A 15346-nucleotide genomic window follows, 5' to 3' on the forward strand; every position below is an offset into this window, starting at 1 on the left:
CGAGCCCCCTACCTCTGCGCTTTATTTCTGCACCTCCTCTGGCTCTCAGTGTGCTTTTCTTTCCTTCTAGTTGTAAAATTTACACTCAGCCAGCCTTCCTGTGGTTCTGGATGATGTCCGTATTGTGTTTTTGAGGTATTATTCCATTGTTGTGAGAGGCAGCAATTTCCCGATGTTTATCTATGCCACCATCTTAGTTTCTTCTCACCACCCCAGTCTTAATCAGTGGTGGAAGAACGTCTTAGAACTCTTTGTCTCAATTGGGCCATTTAAGTTTAATAGTAAAAGACTGGTTAATGATTACAATGCATCGTAAAACCTTCAGAAGGAAAGGAGAATGTTTTGTGGACCATTTGGTTCTTTTGTGTGTGTGGCAGTTTTTAAGTTATTAGTTTTTAAAATCAGTACTTTTTAATGGAAACAACGTGACCAAAAATCTGTCACAGAATTTTGAGACCCATTAAAATAACAAAGTTTAATGAGAAAAAAAAAGAAGAAACAAGAGAGGGCTCAAGTAAATGGGGGGGAGGGGGGGGGACCTAACAATTGATACCACAGCAAGACAAAGGATTCTAAGAAAATACTATAAACAACTATATGCCAACAAACTGGACAAACTGAGTGAAATGGAAAAATTTCTGGAAACATACAATCTTCCAAAACTCAATCAGGAAGAATCAGAAAAACTGAATAGGCCAATAACAACTAAAGAAATTGAAGCAGTAATAAAAATAAAAAACTCACAGCAAATAAAAGCATGGCTCAGAAGGCTTCACAGGGGAGTTTTAGCAAACATTCTAAGAAAAATTAACACCTATCCTCCTCAAACTATTTCAAAAAACTCAAGAGGAAGGAATATTTCCAAGCTCCTTTTATGAGGCCAGCATTATCCTAATTTAAATACCTGATAAAGGTTGTACAAAGAGAAAATTACAGGCCAATATCCCTGATAATCTCAGATGCTAAAATCCTCAACCATATATTAGCAAATCAGACCCAGCAATACTTTATAAAGATCATACACCATGACCAAGTGGGATTTATTCTGGAGATGCAAAGCTGTACAATATTTGCAAATCAATAAATGTGATACATCACATTAACAAAATGAAGTCCAAAAAATCACATGATCATATCAATAAATATAGAAAAAGCATTAGACAAAATTCAACATCCATTTTTTTATTTAGAAAACTTTCAGCCAGGGGAGAATAGAGGAATCCACCTCAACATAATAAAGGCCATATATGACAAACCTATTGCCAACATCATACTCAGTTGGACAAAAATTAAAACCATTTCCCCTAAGAACAGAAACAAGACAGGGATCTCTGCTTTCGCCATTCTTATTTAGTGTAGTACTGGAAGTACTAGCCACAGAAATCAGACAAGAAGAAGAAATAAAAGGTATCGAAATTGGAAAGGAGGAGCTAAAACTCATTATTTGCAGGTGACATGACATTGAACATAGAAAATCCTAAAGACTCCACTAAAAATCTGCTAGATTTAATAAAGAAATTGGGCAAAGTAGCAGTATACAAAATTAACATCAAGAAATCAGTGGCATTGCCCTGACCGGTTTGGCTCAGTGGATAGACCGTCGGCCTGCGGACTCAAGGGTCCCAGGTTCGATTCCGGTCAGGGGCATGTACCTCGGTTGCGGGCGCATCCCCAGTGGGGAGTGTGCAGGAGGCAGCTGATGGATGTTTCTCTCTCATCCATGTTTCTATATATATATATATATATAAATCAGTGGCATTTTTATACACCACTAATGAACTAGCAGAAATAGAAACTTAAAAAAGAATCCCATTTACCATTGCAACAACAAAAATAAGATACCTTGTAATAAACTTAACCAAAGAGGTAAAAGACCTATACTTGGAAATCTATAGGACACTGAAAAAAGAAATGAAGATACAAAAAAGTGGAAGTATATACAGTGTACATGTATTGGATGTATTAATACCATTAAAATGTCCATAATACCCAAAGTAATCTATAGATTCAATACAATCTCTATTAAAATACCAATGGCATATTTCACAGATCTAGAACAAATAATCCAAAAAATTATATGGAACCAAGAAAGACCCCCCAATAGTCGCAGCAATCCTGAGAAAGAAGAACAAGGTTGGAGAGATCACAACTATACTATAAAGCCATTGTAATCAAAACAGCCTGGTCCTGGCACAAGAAAAGGCATAAAGACCATTGGAACAGAATGGAGACCCCAGAAATTGACGCAAGCCATTACAATCAATTAATATTTGACAAAAGAGGCAAGAGCATACAATGAAATAAAGAGTCTCGTCAATAAATGGTGTTGGAATCATTGGACAGGGACATTAAAAAATGCAACTACTCCACCTACTTATCCCATCCACAAGGATAAACTCAAGATTGATGTAAGACTTAAGTGCAAGTCACCCTATATAATAAATAGCTAATATGCTAATTAGACTGGATGGCAGAATGACCGTCTGGAACAACCTTCGGAATAACCAGTGGCAGGGCCCCGGCTACCTAGGCCCTCACAGCCCCAGCTGCTGCCACCCTCTGCAGGGCGATCTGTGGCGGGGAGGGTTCTGAGACCGATCGTCCTGCAGAGGGTGGCAGCAGCCAGGGCTGCAAGGGTTGAACCCCTTGCATGAATTTTGTGCATCGGGCGTCTAGTGGAACCATAAAAATCGTAGAAGAAACCATAGGCAGCAAAAATCTCAGACATCTCGTATGGCAGAATTGTCACTAGTACGTCTCCTAGGGTAAGAGAAACAAAGGAAAAAATAAACAAATGAGACTACATCAAACTGAAAAGCTTCTGTACAGCAAAAAACCCCAAAAACCACACACACCATCAAACTGAAAAGGGAACCCACTGTATGAGAGAACATATCTCGAAAATATATAAAGAACTCATACAACTTAACAAAAGGAAGACAAACAATCCAATTAAAAATGAGCAAAGGACCTGAATAGACACTTCTCCAAAGGGGACATACAGAGGCCAAGAGACAGATGAAACAATGCTCAAAAGTCATTGATCATCAGAGAGATGCAAATTAAAACAACGATGAGATATCACTTCACACCTGTTAAAATGGCTACCATCAATAAATCAAGTGCTGGTGAGGATGTGGAGGAAAGGGAACCCTCGTACACAGCTGGTGGGAATGCAGACAGTTGCAGCCTCTGTGGAAAACAGTATGGAGCTTCCTCAAAAAACTAAATATGGAATTGCTGCACTGAGCCACCCCTGATCCCACTTCTGGGATCATATCCTATGAATCCTGAAACACCAATCAGAAATATATACACCCCTATGTTCATAGCAACACAATTTACAATCACTAAGATCTGCAAATAGTCCAAGTGCCCATCAATAGATGAGTGGATTAAAAAACAAAAAAGGAGTTTATTTACACAATGGAATACTATCCTATGTAATAAAAGCCTAATATGCAAATTGACCGAACTGGCGGAATGACCGGTCGCCATGACTCACACTGACTACCAGGGGGCAGATGCTTAATGCAGGAGCTGCCCCCAGCCTGCAGGCCCCAGGCCAGCCAAGTCAGGTGTGAGTGGGGCCCCCCAGTCAACCCACTGGTTGCCCTGCAGATCGGCCCTGATTGCCGGCCAGGCCTAAGGACCCTACCCGAACACGAATTTCATGCACTAGGCCTGTAGTGCAGCTATAAGAACAGGTAGCATCTCTTATCTTTGAAACAGGGTGGAGGGACCTGGAGAGTATGCTAAGCAAAATAAGCCAATCAAGAAAGACAAGTATCACACGATCTCACTTATATGTGGAATCTAATGAACAAAATAAACCTACGAGCAAAATAGATCCAGACTGACAGATCTCGGGGATGGAAGAAACGGAAAGAGATTAACCAAAAATGTAATATGCATACATGCATAGCCCTAGGACTCAGACAGTAGTATAATGATTCCTGGGTAGGGCCAGGGGCTGGGTGGGAAGGGGGTATCGGGTGCAAATGGGGGCCATCTGTTATACTGTTTATAATTTTTTTTAATTATAAAAAAATCATGAGCAGCTCAGCAATAATGATTGCCAGAGGCCTCTGAGTCAGATATTCAGGGTGTAACTTTGGAGTTTTTTCAGTGGTTAAGATTTCCAGAATAGGGGATGTTTTCATATTCAACTCAAGTCACGGCCATCACCCTAAATGCTCTGTGCAATCCATTTCCTACTTGTTGGCCTGTCAGAGAAGCAAGACAGTGCTCTCTGGAGTCCAGACCACAGATGCTTGGGGACACCCTGTGGAGACAGCAGCAGGCGTGGTTGGATGGTGGTGTTCAGGGTCTGTTGAAGGACTGGAGACAGGAATTTGTAAGGCCAACCAGTACACTTAATAAGTAATTGTAGTTCCTCATATTTTCTTTAATTTTCAAAACTGAAGATCCTGAGAATCCAGCATATTTATCTTCAGGCTTGCGCTTTTAATAGAAGTTTTCCAGTCAAAAACAGGTAACAGAAGTCGACTAATGGTTATTTCATTACCTCAGAAGAGAGAAACCTAATACGTGATGCAGACTTATGGTACTATGCATCATTTTCCAATAATTCATTTATCCCTATAATGTATATATAGGAAACACAGTATGTGTGTTACTGTCTGTAACAGGAAACTGGATAGAGTTAGAAAAGATTAAAACGTGTAGGTTAGATGGGGGCAGAAAGGGGATTCATTAGCAGGACATTGGCAGGAGGTCATTCCTGTTTCGGGGAACAGCATGGCAGGTTATAGGTGTGGACAGGCATGTTTTCAATCCATCGGTTTTCCCTTGCTGTTCCTCTCTGCCCTTCTATTCCTGCTTCTCAATTGTAGAGGTAACTCTCTCCCACATGGGCATGCAGATCTCAGCATCCAATCCAGGGAGCTCTCAGGGCCAGCACAGGCTGCAGCTCCTGGTTGTCTAGTTCCTGCGCCTCAAGCCCATCACCCCTGCATCCCAGCTGACAGGGAGGCCCTGCGTGCAACCTGCATGCAGGTTCTTCGTTTCCTCCACACTTTTGCTCATGCTGCATCTCTCTGAAGTGTGTCTCCCTGTTTCCCTGGAACTCTACAGAACCCAGAACCTGGACGTCCTGGTGACGCCCCACCTCCGGAGAGAATGGAAGACAGCAGGCCCTGATGGCCCAGCCAGGCTTCCTGGGAGCGGAGCGAGCAGACAGCGCTGGGGACAGCCTTGGTGCCGTGGTGCGCAGGCCCGCCCAGCTCTCTGCCTTTCAGCCCAACCTGCAGGGGCAGCAGGACTCAGGAGCTGAGCCGTTTCCAGGGCTGCAGCACTGAGGAGAGAACCCAGGCCCGGCCGGCCTGTCTCTCATCATTGATGTTTCTATCTCTCGCTCCCTCTCCCTTCCTCTCTAAAATTAATTAAAAGAAGTGTGTATGTGTGTGTGTGTGTGTGTGTGTGTGAGAGAGAGAGAGAGAGAGAGAGAGAGAGAGAGAGAGAGAGAGAGCGAGTGGTTAGCACTGGCCAGGGCTCAGAACACAGCCACACAGAAGCGCAGGGCCTGGGGGGTGGCAGAGGAGTGCCTCCTCGCGCCCCCATACAGGCAGCAGCTCCCCGGACCTTGAGGGAGCATCTGTTCATGAGGGAGAGGAGGAGAAAAGCAGTTGCAGGAATGTACTATAGCATTTTCTAAATGTGGGCTTAGGTTTTATAACATTGTCGTGTGACAACACAATTACATGATTTCACATGTAATTCACACACAGCCCCAAGTACACTTCTTCTAAATTAAGTGTTACTTTGGTCTGTTTTAATTTCTAGCAGTTAGAAATTGAATTTTCCAATATCTTTTCCACATTAAAAAGCCCATCAAAATTTGTGCTTATTAATGCTTTTCTTGTGTACCCTGAAACTCATCTGGAAATAGAGTATTTCCATAATTCTGGAATCCTCAGATTTGGCAATTCTCATTATTGTTTTCCCATCATCAGAACTGTTTTCTTCCTGTGAAGTTTTTTAGGAATGAAAGGAAATAATTGAATTGTTTTATTCCTTTAAAGTCTTGTTTTATCAAGATACATGAACATGCCCTAGCCAGTTTGGCTCAGTGGATAGAGCATCGGACTGAAGACTGAAGGGTTCCAGGTTCGATACCAGTCAAGGGCACATGCCTGAGTTGCGGGCTCGATCCCCAGTGTGGGACATGCAGGAGGCAGCCGATCAATGATTCTCTCTCATCATTGATGTTTCTATCTCTTTCCCCCTCCCTCCCTCTTTGAAAACAATAAAAATATATTTTTAAAAAGATACATGAACATGATAAGTATATTTCAGATCAAATAAAAGGTGTTGAGCACTATACCTCAAGAGCTACATTAGACTATTGGGAAGATAAAACAAAAAACTTGTCAGTTAGTCTTAAAGTAAACCATAATCTAATCAAAGACATTAGGTAGAGTTCCTGAAAAAGCTAAATATAAAACTGCCTCTTTGTAGAGTTCACTAGTGACATTGAAAGGAAATTAATTAGTCCTGCAGGGCGGTACTGGGCAAGAGGGGCCGGACATGCCCTGGAGCCAACCTCCTACGGTCCCTCCCCAGCTGGCAGGCGCCAGGACTGAAAGGGCGTCTATAGAGTGAGCGGGGCCTCCGGCTGGTGGGGTCCCTCAGCCTGGCCTGCGGGGATTGGGCTGAAAGCAGCTCCCCAACATCCCCCGAGGGGTCCCAGAGTGGGAGAGGGCACTCTGCAAAGTTGCTGTCGCTTGGCAGCTCCTGCATTGAGCGTCTGCCCCCTGGTGGTCAGTGCGCGTCATACCTACCGTACGGTTGGTCAGTGGGTCGGGGGTCGCTTAGCCTTTTACATATATATAGATCGTATGGCAACTTCAGCTCTCCAGCTTGTCCAGAAACAACCACAAGCAGAGTCAGTTCTAGGTGTATCAGATGCATGGACCGCGGGCCCTTGCCTAACAACCACCCGTAGGAGAGCCGGGCTGCCCTGCAGCCACACACCTGGCATCTTCCACCGTGTGCTCAGGCCAGAGAGACTGCATGGACTGCCTGTGCCCACTTTCTCATGTGATACAGAGTCTATATGCCAACACATGACAGATTATAGTAGCGAAATGTGTGCAGGCAGTGGGCTGAGGTGCGTGCACTGCGCATGCAGGAGCAGTGAGGAGACCGTCCCAGCCCTGGTGCAGCATCACCACCACCGGCACAGGCCTCTGTCCCGACCGCACCCACACGTGGCTGTGTGGGAAGTTAGTGTCGCTCAGGGTGTTACAGGTCTGGAGCTCAGTCACTGTTTGTAGATGATGAGGACCTGAAGTCATTGAGGTTTTATTTCCATGTAGAGGACTTGTTAAGGCAATGGCAGTTTAAAGTACATTTTAAGAAGTTACACCAATAAATATTAAAACAAGGTGTCTCCATTTAAATGGTAAAGTGACCTAAAAAACCTTGCCAGCTATTCATCCGGCAGTACCACAAATAAAATTCCCCCAGGTGACAGAGAAGTACACGGACATGTTACAAGCGCATGCTTGGTACCTGACAAGTGCTCTTCATCGATAGTGCGAAGCTTGTTCTCACTGACTTTGAGTTCTTCCAATGTAGGTGGCAGCTCCAGAGGAAGCTCTGCCAGGCTGTTTCCATTCATATTCAGGTGCACCAACTTCTTCAAATGCTGAAAAAGCAAATCAGATGACTATTTCATCTGGCACAGGTGTCCAGTACATCTCACTTTAATGTTCAGTTAGCTGCAGTTATGCCTCTAAGCCTGACTTACTGGGGTTTAGACGGGGGTCCCCATCTTCTCCCTGCCCTGCAAATGTCGGTCTTGTGAGTGTTTATTCCGGGCATTTTCAGCCACACTAGCCAGTCATGTTCCACTCGCCATAGGGATCTGTCACACGTTACAGAACGTGTGGCCATGGAAACAAGAGAAATCTCCTACCGCACTGGGTTGGTTATATGTTATATTTTGCTAGATCTTGGATTTTCACCTTCTCAGCAGCAGACACACAGTTATTAAAACTCTGCGTATGAGAGTTTTCTCTGTATGATGTACTAGTGCAGGGGCCTGAGTCCCTCATGAGTGCTGGTGTCAGGACAGCAAATTTGAACCCTGTCAACGTATTTGTAAAACTCAGTTTTCTGTTCATTAACAGAAGCAGAATTATAATAGCACTAATGATGGAGCAGATTCTTCAACATGGAGTGGTCAGGCATCACAAACCACTGCTCTGTGGCACCCTCACGGTTTTGATGGGGTGAGGGGGCGCCTCCATCCAAGGCTGCTGGTTGGCGGCAATGCCTGGCTGCCCACGCCGAGCACTGCAGCTGGTGGGTTTGAGTGGGGCCACGTGGATGACTCACGTCAGTGGGTTCAGAGCCCAATGTGAGCAGTTTGGGATAGAAACCCCCAAACAGGAAGAGAAGGTGACTTCCTACAATGTCTTCCTTTTTATCCAATACCGGGAGTGCATGGGTGCCCAGGTTTCCATCAGGACAGCTAGCCTGCGGGCACTCGGTCTGTGTGTGAGTGTGGACCTTCTCACCTGCCAGCCCCGAGTGGGGGTGTAGGCCAGGAACTGTGTGCCTCAAAGGGAGTTGTGCAAGGAGGGGACAGGCCTGCCCGAGGGGGCAGTTTGACCCAGTGGCTGTGGTATTGGTGCTGGGGCTTCTGCAAGCACACCTATTAGTGAGTATTGTGTACACACAGCCATCCCCTTTCCTGCTTCTGCATTTGTTTCTCTGAAATTCCTTGATCCTCTCTTCTTTTCTGCTTTTTAGAGAAAAAAATGTCAAATCTGACTCTTTCAGAAATTTATTCTGTACTGTTTCCCATCTTCTTCCCTCTTCTTTTCCCAACCCGAACCCCGAGTCCATTTGTGTTTTCAGACGCCCTCTTGCTAACATGTCCCTTCATCAGTGCTGCCCGGCCCAGAGCAGGGGCTCACATGCGCTGCCGCCCAGCATTTGGGAAGCTTCCAGATCCTGCCCTTCCTCCCTGGAGCACCTCACACACATGTTCTCAGTGACGTGGGGGAAAACTACTCTATAAATTAAATACATTTATTTTGTTATTGGTGTGGTGTCTGGTGCTCTAAGGGTATGACAGCCAGACACATGTGACATAACAGGCTCTATTCAAGGTAAAGCTTCAATACAGTTTAGGGACATTAGGGAAGAAAGTTTCTCTGCTTAGGAGAATGCTACCAGGTAAATGTGCAGCTTTTCCTCTCTTCCCCATCTCCACCACTGCCAGTACCAGTAATGGGAAAGCAATCTAAATAGATTGTGACAAATCAGAACGTGGGTTTACCTTGAATGCTTCTGGACCTATGCCTGAAGAGGTGATACTATTTTTGCTCAAATCAAGCCTTTCCAAATTCGGTAGTCCATTAAATGCTTCGTCGGGAATGGAGGTGATGGAATTGCCTAGGACAGGACAGTTGTGTTTTAGACCGATGTGTCAATACATACACACACGTGCACTTGCACAGAGAGCAAACGAGAGTCTTCTCTGTATGAAAAAGCAATACTCACAGCATGGGCCTCCGGGAGGTATATCACATGAGCAGACGCACGTTTAGAAAAGTAAACAACTGGGGCTACCCTGTCTTCACAGAGTCAGAACGTGCACTCTAAGGACTTGCCATGCTCTATACCTCAGGTTTTAGATAAAGCTGCTTAAAACATCCAGAGTGTAGTTGCTAGACCATGCTGTGAGCATTGGGCGTCGTATGACAGATGGTTTCTAGAAGGATATGGTTATAGCTCTTCATCTTTTCCCATTGGCATTTCTTAGGCCCTGGCTCACAACCATAACCCTGCAATTAATCACCGACACTGTGGGCGTGTCAATTGCCTTTCTGGAGCACCAGGCTCAGTCCCTAAATCAGTGGCGTGGGGAGATGATCTCATCACCTCCAGATCCGAGGTTCTGCTCCCATGACTGTGATTACAGAAGTTCCTACGGGCCTTAACTTTATGGGGTTTTGTTTTGACACTTGGTTAAGTACAGTAGTCAGTGGTTTTAAACTCAGAAAATGAGCTTCCCAGATAGAGTAAGCACAATATAAACCAATGTGACCTTCCTGCAAAACCAAGACCGTGTGTGCACCGGCCATTCACCATCATAAGACTAGACTTTCGCAAACCAAGCTTTCTTGTGGGACATCTGGCACGCGGGCACAGGAGGGGCTTTGCTGGGGTCACAAGAGCATGGTGTGAGGAGGCCATGATGCAGAGGGTTCTGTCACAGACTGGCAATCCTGAGCAAAGGTGTCAGACTTTTCCTGTTGAGTATAAATGATGTTATATCATCATTTATTATTTTGATGGTAGTTTATTGCTGTGATTTCCTCCAGGATGTCTGAAACCCCATTTAGACCCTGCGGCCCCTACATCTGCAGGGCCACCCCTCATGGGCCATATCACCGTTGTCCATTGGCCCAGCCTCCTTGCCAGCCAGCCACACCAAACCTGGTCATGCTGTTCCTCCACTAAGGACCTTTTCAGATGGCCCTATAAACACAGGAGTAGAAGGTCGGGACCATCCATGTCCACCAGAATGGCTAACATGAGGGAGAATGGCTGACAGGACACAGAATGCAAGTTAAACGCATCTCTGTGTCACTTAGTGGTCCTACTCCTGGCACGTACTCCAGGGAGAAGAAAACGGGGTCTCCACAGACATCTGTATGTGCGTGTTCATAACCACAGAACTGCCCCCAACTGGAAACACTCCAGATGCCTCAGTCTGTACCACCGGTTCTTCCAGACAGCTCTCAGCAGTAGGGAGGGCAAGATGCTGACCAAATGCAACAGCCTGGATGACCCCGAAAGCAGTGTGATGGGGGAAGCCAGCTAAGGAGGCCGTGTGCCTAGTGACCCCGTTCTCATGATGTCTGGAAACGTCTAAACTATAGACACAGACACATCCTGGTGGCAAGGGCTTGTGAACAGAGGGACATGAAGAATTGGGCAGAGGTTACCTGACTATATGCATGTCTCAAAACTCAGTACCATGCTAAAAATAAGTTGAACTCCATGAAAGTTACCCTCAGTAAAGCTGACTTTAAGAAAGAAGTCCAGCCCGGCCGGCATGGCTCAGTGGTTGAGTGTTGACCCAGGTCAGGGCACATGCCTGGGTCGCAGACTTGATCCCTAGTAGGGGCCATGCAGGAGGCAGCAGATCAGTGATTCTCTCTCATCGTTGATGTTTCTGTCTCCCTCTCCCTTCCCCTCTCTGAAGTCAATAAAAACATTTTTTTTAAAGAAGTCCATGAGAAATCATGGTTGGATTTGGAGGACTCTGCTTTACATCCAATTATGCTATACTGTAGTAAAACACCTACCTCTTCTGCAACGTTTGTGTTTAAAGATTGCGAAAATAGTCTGTTTAGAATCCATTTATATTACGAGATTAAAATATAACATTCATAGGGGAATGAGTTATTTACTTTTAAAGCTAAAAATGAAATGGACATCGACATCTCTTACCAGCAAGCTCCAGGCTTGTTACCTCGGGTGCTGCCAGCGGTGGTATCTGGGTGAGGTCTGCATCATTGCAGCTGATGGTTCTGTAGGACAGAGAGCACCCGCTGGGCAGAGCTGGCCTGCGTCTGGGAGGAGCACCAGCTGGGAGTTGGGACAGCACCTGTAACACACCTCTGGTCTCCTCCTCCTCCTCCTCCTCCTCCTCCTCCTCCTCTTTCTCTTCCTTGCTATTTTCTGGTATGGATGGAACTCTGAAGACTCCACCTCCCTGGCTGTGTTTCCGTGGGGACGCGCCTGCCTGCCCTCCTCTCCAGGCCTCTGTTCAGCCCTGCTGTGCTGCCCCCGGCCAGGAAGTCTTCCTCTGTCCCCAGACTCCGGGCTCATTTTCTTTTGCTCCCTGTCTTCAGTTTCTTTCATTCCTTCAGCCTCCTCAGCCGGAAGCTCCTCTTTTCTCAGTGCTTGGTCCAGGTTCACCCAAGGAGGTGGCCGCTGCCGATGATGTGAATTAGGGGGTTCTCTTTGTCCTGAAGAATCACCAGGAAAGTCAGTTCTGTCATTAATGCTCTAGCACTGATTGCGAGTAGGAGGCTCCGACCATGCACGGAGGAGGCAGCAGGGGCACATTGTGATATGAATCAAAGAAGAGTCATAGCAAAAGGGAGGCTAGTGAGTATTCCCTCCAGGTATTTGAGTGCAGTTTAAACATGAAATGCATCTTTAAATTTTTGCTTGAATAGTTTTGATAGTAATTATTTCTGCTGTAAGATCTATTATAGACAATTTTTGTTTTACCTGAGGTTTTACTATTTCTACTCAGGTGTCATTCTACCTGGTAACTACAGGGGGTGCAAAATGATAAGTAGCCCCATTGTTTATTAGTGGGGTTGTTGATAAGGCAAGAATGTGTGCACTCTCAGGCTTATGGTAGTGAAATTGGCTTTTGTTTATAGATTTATTATTTTTTTCCCAGTTTCCTTTCAGCTCCATGAGTCTAAAAGCACCCTTTGCTAGAAAGGTCGTTTTTTTCTCCTGGACTCTACTGAAATCATTTTGCTTCTTGAGACTTACAGAAAACATCTGGCTTAACTACCCGAGAGACACACATCAGAGCCCTGTGTACTACTACATGGCGATCAGAGCAGAAATAGCGTGCAGTGCACAGCTGGCCCACATCGGAATTAGCTGTCACTGTGTTTGCTAAAGGCGGGCAGGCGTGGCTGGCACTGCAGCCTCGCCCTCTGGGAGTTCTAGGAAGGAGTGAGCTCAGTGTCCAGGCTTCCTTCCATCAAATACATAAAACTATGTATTCAGCCTCTCCTTGCCTTCATTTAATACTAAACAAATCATCCCTAGAAAGAACTCAAAGAATAATTATTTGAAGGATTACTTAAGATTTCAATTCAGTATATAATATAAAGTGTTTGAGTTATTTTTTCACATCTTTAGCAGAAAATACAAAAGGAGAATAGAAAAAAATGAGCAGAAGGAAGCTAAAGCTATCATATTAAAACATTTAAAATCCTTCCTGTATACCCAAGTTTATTTTTCCAAAATAACTACAGTATTTTAGGAATAATTCAGCTCCTTTGAAAAATGAGAATTTCTGAATCTTTATAAGTTTTATGTTTCACCCCTCAAGGAGTCAATTTTATTAAACACTTATTTTCTAACACTTTAAAAGTCATAATACCTTAGTGAAATAGTTGGTAGTATCCACCAAAGTACAGTTTCTAAATATTCTGAAGTTCTTCCTGGCAGGAGACCTGCCTGTGATCGTCCTTGACCACAGATGAGGCAACAAACCCCAGTGCCTCTCGTGCCTACTTCCCTGGGTTTGTATTTCAAAAGGCTGGGCCAGGCTGGCCTCTCTCCTGAGGGGCCTCTCCTCCCACAGGGATGAGCCTCCGGGGACCCTGGGTCAGTGAGCAGCCAACCAAGCCGCCTGGTGACCCTGGGCCCAGCAGCCCCGAGCGGGACACGCCCTGGACGCCGACCAGCCTCCCTGCTCACCGAGTTCTTCCTCTGCGTCTGAGCTAATCGCTGTGCCACAGGGAGCAAGCGGTAGGAACCGGCAGGCCTCGGCACCCTGGGCAGGGACCGCGGGCTGCCCGCACTCTTCACGGCCTCTCAGCGTGGCTGCGGGGCCCACCGCCTCCTTCCCGCAGCTCGAATTGAGCGCTTCTGCCTGCCCTCCCGTATCATTCCCAAGTAATTTCTACGCCTGTCATCATTGTGCCAATAGTTTAAGTATTCTGACGACCACTTTATCATAAATTAGAGCAAGTGCAAGTAAACAGGGGAGGGCAAGGCTGAGTTGTATGTGATACTTTGGGCTGGACGTTTATACCGGAGTCCGAGCAGACCGGGCAGCACTCGCCCTCGGGGGTGGCCGCGCGCAGGCACCGCGGAGGCGGGCACCTGGTCTGGTCGCAGAGCACCCTTCCATCGGCGCACAGGCAGGTGGTGCAGGGCTCGGGCGCCCACGCGGCCCCGTTGTACATGGTCATCCCGTTCACCGAGCAGCGGCCCTTCCGCCCTAGGAGAGAGCACCGGACACTTACTTCCTGGTGCGGTCACCGCCTGGGCGGGAACTAGAACCACACCAGGTGGCGTCTGCATGGCTCTGGCGGGGAGAGGTCTCCACGGAGCCTGTGGACACCACCCCTGCCTGCCCTCTGCTGCTTTCCTGGGAACTGACTGGCCTGCGCTTCCATCCTCACCCGCAGGATGGCTATCATACAGGCGCAGACACGTGAGGGACATTTTTGTCCTGGCCCTAGTGTCATTCCTAGTAACTCGTCCTAATATCTCACATTGCCCCCAGGTTGCACTCCCAAGCGAGTCTCACATGTGTCCCGTCCTTCTCTCCCACTCAGTCCAGCCCAAGCCCTGCCAGCTTCCCCGGAGACGCTTGCCCTGGGCCACTCCCACCACCCAATTCCTCGCCCGGAAGAAACACATCCATATAATGTTTCTCCTGATTATAAAAGTCCTATATTCCATCAAAATTCCAACAGCTTTTTTTTGGCAAAAATGCAAAAGTTTACCCTCAAATTACATAGAATTACAAAGGGCCCTGAATATCCAAAAAAATCCTGAAGAAAAATAACAAGAACAAAATTGATATTTTGTTCTTAGCTATTTCAAAAGTTACTACAAACCTGCAATGGTCAGCGGTGGCCTCAGGATAAACATATAGGCCAATGGAATACTGAGACTACCTTACTATGGTCAAAGGATTTTTTTTCAATTGAACTACAAAGATTTGCTTGCTTCTATTGATTTTTAAAAAATAATTCTTTATTGTTGAAAGTATTACATATGTCTCCCTTTTCCCCTCATTGACTCCTCCAGCCCATCCCCTGACCCCCCGCCCCAGACCCTCACCACCCCACTGTCTGTGTCCATGGGCCATGCATATATGCATACAAGCTCTTTGGTTGATTACCTCCAACCCCCCCAACCTCCCTGCATTCCCTCTGAGATCCTGCACTCTGTTCCATGCTTCCATGTCTGTGGATCCACTCTGTTCACTTTATCTTGTTATGTAGATTCCACATATGAGTGGGATCATGTGATACTTGTCTTTCTCTGACTGACTTATTTCACTTAGCATGCTACTCTCCAGGCAGAGTGACCTTTTTTAAAGATACATCAATTTTGTCATTGGGTTTAGAAATCTTTTAATAAATGTGGTATTCAAAAGATGTTGTTCTAACACTTCATAGGGACTAGTGTCCTTATTTTAAGTCTTCCTACACTGCCTGTGCAATTAATAGCTAGCATTTATTGGGCACTTACTGTGTTATATTAGTTCTTCATTGTCTAGTTCTCTTGTCAGCACCTCAAACTG

At 45.8% G+C, this 15346-nt stretch overlaps 1 protein-coding gene and 1 pseudogene across 1 annotated transcript in view; one reads left to right on the plus strand and one right to left on the minus strand.

The window, feature by feature from the left end:
- The window catches only part of LOC102760587, an 8872-nt pseudogene extending 3551 nt beyond the window's left edge, over positions 1–5321 (plus strand).
- The window catches only part of ECM2 (extracellular matrix protein 2, female organ and adipocyte specific), a 75760-nt gene that overhangs the window by 23256 nt on the left and 37158 nt on the right, over positions 1–15346 (minus strand). The window contains 5 exon segments of the mRNA XM_015570196.1: positions 7537–7672; positions 9314–9429; positions 11497–11730; positions 11733–12017; positions 13841–14029. Coding sequence (XP_015425682.1) covers positions 7537–7672; positions 9314–9429; positions 11497–11730; positions 11733–12017; positions 13841–14029 — 960 coding nt within the window.

The sequence above is a fragment of the Myotis davidii genome, unplaced genomic scaffold, assembly GCF_000327345.1.
Source record: "Myotis davidii unplaced genomic scaffold, ASM32734v1 scaffold287, whole genome shotgun sequence".
In the NCBI taxonomy this organism is placed as follows: domain Eukaryota; kingdom Metazoa; phylum Chordata; class Mammalia; order Chiroptera; family Vespertilionidae; genus Myotis; species Myotis davidii.